Source organism: Triticum aestivum, chromosome 4D, assembly GCF_018294505.1.
Source record: "Triticum aestivum cultivar Chinese Spring chromosome 4D, IWGSC CS RefSeq v2.1, whole genome shotgun sequence".
NCBI classification, from domain to species: domain Eukaryota; kingdom Viridiplantae; phylum Streptophyta; class Magnoliopsida; order Poales; family Poaceae; genus Triticum; species Triticum aestivum.
The window spans coordinates 83,219,280-83,228,800 of record NC_057805.1 but is presented as its reverse complement, the minus strand read 5'-3'; the positions used below and the strand labels follow the sequence as shown (position 1 = coordinate 83,228,800).

At 42.4% G+C, this 9,521-nt stretch overlaps 1 protein-coding gene across 1 annotated transcript; it reads left to right on the top strand.

The window, feature by feature from the left end:
• Positions 1-2,202: 2,202 nt before the first annotated feature.
• On the top strand, positions 2,203-8,571 carry LOC123096362 (protein ACTIVITY OF BC1 COMPLEX KINASE 1, chloroplastic). Its single transcript, XM_044518083.1, has 15 exons — positions 2,203-2,485; positions 3,014-3,348; positions 3,433-3,639; positions 3,749-3,838; positions 3,958-4,104; positions 4,659-4,823; positions 5,852-5,992; positions 6,091-6,270; positions 6,588-6,783; positions 7,045-7,172; positions 7,268-7,339; positions 7,565-7,677; positions 7,766-7,913; positions 8,045-8,114; positions 8,212-8,571. The coding sequence occupies exons 1-15, from the start codon at positions 2,284-2,286 to the stop codon at positions 8,274-8,276; spliced, it is 2,259 nt and encodes a 752-aa protein (XP_044374018.1). The 5' UTR covers positions 2,203-2,283; the 3' UTR covers positions 8,277-8,571.
• Positions 8,572-9,521: the final 950 nt, after the last annotated feature.

Below are 9,521 nucleotides of genomic sequence, written 5' to 3'. Positions count from 1 at the left end.
TGTATATTGAGGATGGGACAATTACGCTTCAGCCCCTAGTTAAGACACACCAGATTTGATTTGCCGTTATTTTTTAAAAATGGAGACGATTATAATTGGCCGACCGACCGAAGCTTTGGCCGGTCACACCGCTCACTTGCTCAGCATCCGCCCGGCCGAAGCTTTGATCCTTGCAAATCTGCACACCAAACTACTCCCTCTGTTCCTAAATATGAGTCTTTTTAGATATTTCTAAATAAACTACATATGGATGTATATAGACGTATTTTAGAGTGTAGATTCATTCATTTTACTTTCTACGTAGTCCATGTTGAAATTTCTAAAAAGACTTATATTTAGGAACGGAGGGAGTAATAAGTATATAGTTCTTGACCTCCAAACATCCATCCTTCTTAGGTATCAGAATGATATATTTGTGTTATATAGAGTCATAGGTTCAAGCTACTGATGCTACAGAATCTCTCCATCACCACTCTGAAATCAGCTTCGATAAATGATAACCCCCAAGCACTTTCTGAAGAAGAACACCCTAACAAAACCATCTGCTCCTGGGGCTTTGTCTGAAGGTAGGCCATTTATTGCATTCCAGAATTCCTCAAGCCTTGATCCTGCAACTTTATTTTGCTAGCATCTAATTATTTTTCGTTCTTGTTCAGAATGGTGTGATTATGGCTGAAATCCTCTTCATGCTCTCCATCAGTGTCGCGCTTATGCTTCATGTTAGAGTATTGGTAGGGGTGGTGCCGGTGATGTACGCCGTTCCAGCCTTTGTGACGATAGTGAAGTTGACCAATGACTTGAACAAGCAGTTGCAACACAAGTCTCTAATGATTGAGCTCATGATGTTGTAAAGCAAAGCATGTCTAAACTCTGCACTAGTTTGCCAGGTCACTTGTGCACATTTTCACGTTTTGGCTCTCCAAATTACTGATGTACATTACAACATATGGATCTCTGGTAGATCACTCACCTTTGAGTCGATATTATCAGATCTTCGGCACCACTCGCCAGTTTTGAGTTTTGACAAGAGCAGATAATTATGAACTCTTTATGCTTCAATAGCTACCTCCAGTTTTGTTGTCAGTGCATTTGTAGTCGAACAACAACAACTCACTATAGAATTGCGGCGCGATTGCCCCCACATTGCAGCGGGATTTTTAAGCGCAAAATCTTTGTTAATAAATCATGAATCATGACGGAAGCCGCAAATCTGATGAGGAAACCGTTTCTTGATGAGGTCGAGTAACTATTTGTTCTATGGAGGGACTTTGTTGTTCATGTTTTGCTTTAGTTTATTGAACTTGATGTCCTCTATCTAGTTAAAATTATATCGTTTGCTAATTTTTTCATGAGCTATTTCTTTTTCCTGAAACAAGGCCTAAGCTTTCTCTCACTTCGAAGGAGTAGTTTTTTAAAAAATTGAGGAGGATAGGAAATTTTCTTTTGAATTGAAGATAATTGCTAGGAAGATTAATAATTGGGTTGTGTCACCGTTCATCATTCTTGGCATCAAGGCAGGTTTTTCTTTGATGTTCTTTTTGCGGGAGGTGGTCCTTTGATGTTTATCTTCAATCACTACAAAATTTATTGTCGTATATCTCGTCGTGCCATCTGGTTGCGTTCAAGACATCCTGTTTTTTTAACGCATCGCTCATACATACGCATAGACATTCATCTCTATGAACAAGTCATCATAGATGTCTTTATAGTCGATGACAATGTCTTCTTTCACTAAGAGCATCTCCACCCGCCCCAGGACACTTTTTTAGGCTTGGGAGACGTTTTTTTACCGAAAAAGGGCCCAACCACGCCCCCAGCGTTCCCCGGGACGTCAAAATAGTGCCGGCAAACCCAAGCGAAACCCAACGCGTTAGGGGGCTCTTGGGGGCGCCGGTGGAAGTTTTGGCGAATCGTGTCTCCCCACATGTCATTTTTTTGGCCCACTTAATCATTTCCATCACAAACTTTTGATTGGGGTGGGGTGTGGCCGGAAAGATGTCCTCTCCATGCATTTCTATTTTGACCAGATTAAGCATTTAGATCCTCAAGACACCAATTTTTTTAACTCGGTGGTGTTCTTGGGCTCCAACGGCTGGAGATGCTCTAAACGCACATCGTACTGGTTGCTAGCTGTTTTCCTTCATCTTATATATTCCCCAGTTTTGGCAAAAAATTTCGTGGACAGACGACCACGTTCCGTACTTGTGGATAGCAAAGTTTCCAGTTTGGCGACACACCTTGAGAGCCGACGTGGCCGTGCTAGGCAGCTAGCACTAACATTGGATGGCCACCGTGAGGAGCTATCTACACTCTCTCACCATTGTGCCCGTCACCACCGCTGCGACGGCTGGCTCGGCACCACAAAAGAACACGCGCTTCTTCCCCGCCCAAATCGAAAGAAGGAGCCGGCACACAACGCCCCGGCTCGCCTCGGAGGGCTCACCGAATCCCGATCCCCACGGCGGAGAGTTCGTCGGAAAACAAGGTGAGGCTCCGAACCCCCGCCGATTCTTCCGGTATCGTCTTGTTGCAGCCGTTCCTCGCCTGGATTCTGCCCTGGTTTCGCGGGTTCGTGGTGGTTGTGTCTAGGACCATTTGCGGACGGGGATTTGCGCGCTGTGCGTGTGCGCGCGCGCGCGCGTGTAGAATTAGGTCCATAGTATCAGTAGCAGCTTCTCAGTCTGTTTATGTGGGTTTGATTTGTTGCCTTCCGTAACCTGTGAGATAGCATGGGGGAAATTCTCTTGTGATTGGGGACTGCATATCTAATCTAGGTTAGAAACTTGGGGTTTGTGTGTTTACCAGTTTGGGTTGATTAGAATTGCTTTCTCCCTATATCTAAAAAAATAGACCAGAGGATATGACCTTCGGAACTCTGGTTTCCAGTTGAAATTTACTACACCTCTGTACCAAAATATAAGACGTTTTTGTAGGCTAAAGTAAGTAGGGCTGTTACTTTTGTTGCTTAGGTAGAAATTGAAGTATAACTGATGCAGCTTCCTGCCTTCCACAGATATCATCGCTTACAGCTTTTTCAGCATGGAGCTCTGCACAGCTTCTGTATCTATTTCACCACATCGCCCCAGTCTATCAACGTCTAGCCGTCAAGTGCCATATACTCGATATACCGGTTCAAGATCCTGTATTTCCAGAAGGACAAAGCGATTTTCACTCTATGTCATCAATGCTGCATCAACTAATGCCCCGCTCTCTTCTCGGACCCTACCCACGCAAACTAATGGCGCAGCTGCGAAAGGCATGCCCAGCAAAAAACCCAACAGTGCACTGGAGCAACTTGATATCGAGCGTGGTGTCTGCGTGCCTTTCCGAAAGTACTCCCCGGAAATGGTATGGCGCACTATGAGCATTTGTGTTTACAAGGTTGGTTTGCTGAAATTCGGTTTTAACTATGCCCATTTCCATAATTGATAGGTCAGGAGTAAAGTCTTGGGATCAAGTGGCTCTGTACTATCCCTCGCTAGTCGGGGAGTGGAGATCATTTGGAAACTAGGATTTTATTGGTCATCTCTGGTGTATGACTACTTGGTTGGACGGGATGAAGAAATTGTTCCATTCCGCGCCCGCCAGCTCCGCAATCTTTTATGTGATCTCGGGCCGTCATTCATAAAAGCAGGACAGGTTATATTCTTTTCCCTTTCTGATAAATCTCATCGAAAAAAAAGATTTCACTTGTGCTATCTGTTGTGTCTTACAATTCCAACATTGTGTAGTCACATTATTTTTTCAGGTTCTAGCTAACAGGCCTGATATTATTCGTGAGGATTATATGAGCGAACTGTGTATCCTGCAAGATGACGTTCCTCCATTTGCTAACCAGGTACACGGTTGCAATATAATACTTTTACAAATTGTTCTGGACAGTGGACGCATATTGTGTTAAGGCTGATGAAATCAGGGTGATTAACTAAGCGTTGCTTATTGCTGTATACCTGGTAGGTGGCCTTTTCCATAATTGAGGAGGAACTTGGCCAGCCTCTAGAACAACTATTCAGCAAAATTTCATCAGAAACAATAGCAGCTGCAAGTCTGGGCCAAGTCTACCGTGCCACGCTAAGAGAAACCGGCGAGGATGTTGCTATCAAGGTTCGTCTTCCTTCCATTTTCTTTTCTTACTTGAGATACTCTGACGTTTGTGACTTGATGCACCATTTAGTGGGGTTCTTTAACAAAGATGACTATAAACATAGTCTACCTCCTTCTCCCTGATAAAATTTGTGTTCTTTATAGCTGCATCATTCATGAACTAAATGCTAATATATGCTCCAGTAGAATGTCCAGATGTTGATAGTACTATTGAAGTATATGTGCCTATGTGGATTGCCCAACCTTCTATGTCAGTTTGGGTTTTTGGTTCCACTAGTTGGTGCATGAAACTTAATATCATATCAGACCCCAAAGGTCTTGGGTTCAAGTCTGGGCTCTTGGGATTTAAATATTAAAAAAATTCCCTGCCCTATTTGTGTCCATGTTTAGGCCTTATTGATTTGAGCTGCACGTGAGAGGGGTGTTGAGGTGTATGTGGATTGATCTACTAGTTGGTGCATGAAACTTAGTAACTACCACGTAAATCATATTTTTGACTTGTAAACTGAATGAGTTTATTTATGCTTATCTCTTTGATTCCAATCGTACTACAGGTTCAGAGGCCAGGGATTGAGCCAATAATATTCCGAGATCTGTTCCTTTTCCGCACTTTGGCTTCCTTTTTGAATGGGATTAGCCTTCAAAAACTAGGCTGCAATGCAGAGCTTATTGTTGATGAATTCGGTGAAAAACTTTTGGAAGAACTTGATTACACTCTTGTAAGTATTTTCTTTGTGCCTTTTTCTTGTCGATGTTAAATTACAAAATAATGAATCACTAGGGTCATGCCTGCACGTTTTAGCGGGGGTTTTAAGTTGATATCTTAAGATATTTTAAAATTAAGTAACCATGTTTGTATGTGAACACTCATGCCTTCAATAGTTTAAAGATGTTCTGTTTCCTAAATGGCTCAAAGGTACATGAACCACTTCTAACACTTCGAAATCAAAAGTAACTTATCAGTAGTGAGGTACTTCCGCAAAAATAAAATGAGTAGTGATTTATTGTGTATGACTATTACAGAAGCATATGTAATGTATAATTTGGAGAATAGTTATGGGATGCCTTTTTTTGAGTAGTTAAAAGATGATCAGAATTTTTAGTGCCTTAATAGTTATAGATCTATCATACAAATGGTGCATGCATCTTTGAAGAAAATATTGGCACATGAATAGATGTCGGTAGCACACAGAATGGTTAATCTACTAATACTCTTTTTATTGACATCATAATCATGATCTTTCACTGTTTTCACTAACAAAGCAACAAATTATAATTTTGGATGTACCCAATGAATGGAAAATATGATAAATGCTTCAGATGGCACATGTAGTACTAAGCACTTACCCGCTCTGATGTGGCGAACTCATAAGCATAAATGGATCTGGTTGCTTGTTATTTTCTGGAGGACACGACAGTGGCTTGTATGTTCTGATCAATGCGGCCTTTCAGTGCAATAACCAACCAATTGTTCAGCAATTTTTTTAAGTTCACTGTTTGTACTGCACCCACAATGCATGAGCACAGTAAATAGGAAATCTTAATTATTTTAATGACCGGAGGCTTAATGAGTGGAGTATCACAACCTTCTTATCTCCTTGCATGGAGGTATTGCAACTTTTTATCTATGTGTCGTTAAGATACTATGGCTGTTTTCATTCCAGCAACACAGATTTTATGTTTCATGTTTATTTTGGTGATGAATGTCTGAATGGGAGTTGACGGCCTTCCTTTTCTGCGCAATCAGGAAGCTAGAAACATCGAGGATTTCATAGTAAATTTTAAGAATGATCCAACTGTGAAGATCCCTCTAGTATATAATAAGTTTTCAGGTTCTCGTGTTTTGGTGATGGAATGGATAGATGGAATCAGATGCACTGATCCACAGGTTTGTAGAATTCATCATATCAACCTTTACTTATTTCTAATGTGGACTAGTTCATTTAAAATTTGTAGCATCATTGAGTTTTCAATTTATTCCCTCAGGCTATAAAAGAAGCTGGGATTGATGTAGAAGGCTTTCTCACAGTTGGAGTGAGTGCAGCACTGCGCCAGTTGCTCGAATTTGGCCTTTTCCATGGAGATCCACATCCTGGAAATGTTTTTGCGATGCGAGATGGCCGTATTGCTTACGTCGACTTTGGCAATGTTGCCGTCCTTAGCCAGGTCTGATTTTTTTGGTTGTTTGGTAGTGGCAGAATTTGTCTTTCCAGTTGCAATTGGTTGGATTCTTATTGTTGCTTGCCTGTGAATATATAATTATAATATATCATGCATGCCCTACTACCAATGATTCTTTAGTATGAAAAACTGTTCACTTAGGTGGTCAAAATGTACGTCGGCTACTTATAGTTCTGCAATCTGCTAACACCACAAAAAATGATGCCCTTCCTTGTTGTGAATGCATTCCTGTGATTTACTGCATTGGCAGGTCAAGAAATTGCTTACATATGTTTTATTGTCGTTGCTTCTCGTATATGCAGCAAAACAAAGAAATCCTGATTGATGCTGTAGTTCATGCTGTAAATGAAGACTATGCAGAAATGGCAAATGACTTCACAAGGCTTGGTTTTCTTGCTAGTGGAACAGATGTTTCCCCAATTATCCCAGCTCTGGAAGCTATTTGGCAAAACTCGGCTGGAAAAGGCTTGGCAGACTTCAATTTCAGGAGTGTGACTGGTAATCCCTATTTTCTAAATTTTCATTCTGCTCATAAATGTATATATGTTTGCTTGGTATCTTGTCAGTTTACATGTTTGTTGGGGGTGGATGTTCTTGATCGTTAATCCATGATACTTTTTGAACGCATCCCTTGCGGGTGCTCACACATGTTGAAACATTCTCTATTGTTTTGCTTCCCCTAATGATGAATTCTTAGTGTAACACCGCTCCATGTGTTCAGATATACTCTTCGCTAATGAATGAAATTGAAAATTACAGGGAAGTTTAATCAGCTCGTGTACAATTATCCTATCCGCATCCCAGAAAGATTTTCTTTGGTCATTCGCTCTTTGTTGACACAAGAAGGAATTTGCTTTACTCTCAAGCCTGAATTTAAGTTCCTTGAGGTATGACATTTGCTACCTTTTCAGTTCTTATGAGAACAATAGTGTACATTTGTTTGGTTACTTATGCTCTTCACTGTATGTTTCTTAATATTTAGGTTGCATATCCGTATATAGCAAACCGTCTTTTGACAGATCCAAATCCTGCTCTCCGTGAACGGCTGATACAGGTATGTTTTAATTTCTAAGAACCCTCTTAACATGTCATTGGTTGTTTCTGCCATATAATACATCACTATGTGAGCCTTAAATGTGAAATGAAGCATCGGTACACGGGTACAGAAAGAAAAAACAGCAAGCTTTCATTTTCTTGAATACGCAGGCATTAGTAGAAGAAAGCCACTGTTCTTGTTTATAACATTTCTGAGATCTTATCATCACCATTTCCCCACCAGGTGTTATTCAAAGATGGATTGTTCCAGTGGAAACGACTAGAAAACCTTATAGTTCTTGCCAAGGAAAACGTGTCAAAGATGAGTACCAATCCTGCACTGAAGAGCAATAGCCTGTGAGTAGTGAACCCACTGTTTCTGTCATGCTGTATCTGTCTAGCTGTTCCTGCAAGTATTCTGATCTTTCATTCTTTCGTACTGCAGGCAAACTGTGTCAAGTCAAAAACTGGAGAAGAAACTGGATCTCACTGACACAATAAAAGATGGAGCACGACTGTTCCTTATTGATTCTGGGATCAGGAGACAACTTGTGATGGCTTTCACCGAGGACTCCAGGTTGCACGTAGACGAGGTACTATTCTACATAGACTGGTCAATCTTGATTCAAGGGATCGAATGCACTTACCACTAAGGCCACGAACTATATATGAGATGTAAATTTCTCGACGATGGATCACCGCAACCCGTTTCTCTCCTTTGCAGCTTGTTGATGTATACAAACTGGTGGAAGATCAGATAGACATACCTTCGGTTGCTCTTGAGGTTCTCCAAGGTAAGTCAATCAAACTCCATTTTTCATGCTCTTGTAGTTCGTGGAAACATTTCTCCCTGCTTAGCGATTCACATGTCTATCGTACTCTCCTGTGCAGATTTACCATCCGTCGCACGCGATTTCATGCTTTCGTGGAGTGATTCTGTTCTGTCGGATCGCTAAAACTAACCCAGCCAAACAGCTGGACATCAAGCGAGACCTGCTAGTTAGGAACAGCAAGAAACTTACCTCGAGTTAATCTGCATAGAGATATAGATAGATAGACAAGATTCTTCCCCTATTCTTTGGTGGGGCACTCCTGTATAGCCAGGGTGTATAGCAAGGTTTGCTCGACTGATCTGTACGTGCCACTTGTATAGTGGAACCCGGACTTGTATATAACTTTGAGTTTGTAATATTCTGGAACGAAAACAGCATACAGGTATAGTATATGCAAAGGGGTGTGCTGATTTGTATACGACTTCCCGGTGTACGCATGGGTATCTTCTTGGCTTGAACTCGTACGGCCTGTCCGACTCGAACCATGATGACCTAATCTGCGAAATTGGTAGAGATCCCGGACAATTGCGACGTTGTACGAATTTAGACCAGTTTGGTGCAAAAAGACGATCCTCTCTCCCCCACCCTGTGTTATGGCAGATTGGAACGGTGAAGCACGAAACATGATTTACCCAGGTTCGAGCCTTCTAAGAGGAGGTAAGACCCTACTCCTGCCTAGATTTCTCCTAGAGAGCCTATCGCCCGCGTAGACCCCGGGCTTACCTTACATATCTGGCTAAGCTAGGGTTACATAGCTCCGGCTAGGCTGTGTACAGAAGATGCATGCCTCCTGCCGTGTCATGGTTTTGGTCCCACTCAGCCTGCTGGCTCCTTCCTTGGGCCTTGGCCTTCTATGGGGTTGAGGTCCTTGGGTTGATCCTCTGATCGGGGTTCCGGGATTGGCCTCCCGAGATACTTCGCGTCGTGGAGACTTCCGCCCTTGGATTGATCCTCTGATCCGGGTCCCGGGATTGGCTTGCCTCGAACAAAGATCGACATCACGATCTCTCCATTGGGTTGTATGGCACGGTGTCATCAATCCGGCAGAGCTTCGTCTTCCAGAACTAATCGTCGTCAGAGACTAGTGAGTGGTGGAGCAGCGTTGTGGCACAACGAAACTATTTCGTTGAGAAACTAGAGAGAAAAGGGGCAGATCATTGCATGCCGAATGGTGAGAATCTTGGTGTGTCAATGGTGGATGCCCTCCTCTATTTATAGAAGGAGATGGGAAGGGAAGGCATTGAAGGAGGCAGCCCCAAGCTCCCCCCGCCCCCAAACCAAAAATTGCCTCCCAAATGCCCCCTTTCCAAACCTTTCCACATAAAAAGGCGGGGCTGCCCCCAAGGGCCCTCTCCCATTAGGCGCCAC

Bases quoted from the DNA above. Each gene is read 5' to 3' on its own strand.
- LOC123096362 (XM_044518083.1), top strand. From the start codon at position 2,284: ATGGCCACCGTGAGGAGCTATCTACACTCTCTCACCATTGTGCCCGTC. The intron at 3,640-3,748 runs GTTATATTCTTT...TTATTTTTTCAG, and splicing joins CATTCATAAAAGCAGGACAG to GTTCTAGCTAACAGGCCTGA. The intron at 8,115-8,211 runs GTAAGTCAATCA...TCTCCTGTGCAG, and splicing joins TGCTCTTGAGGTTCTCCAAG to ATTTACCATCCGTCGCACGC.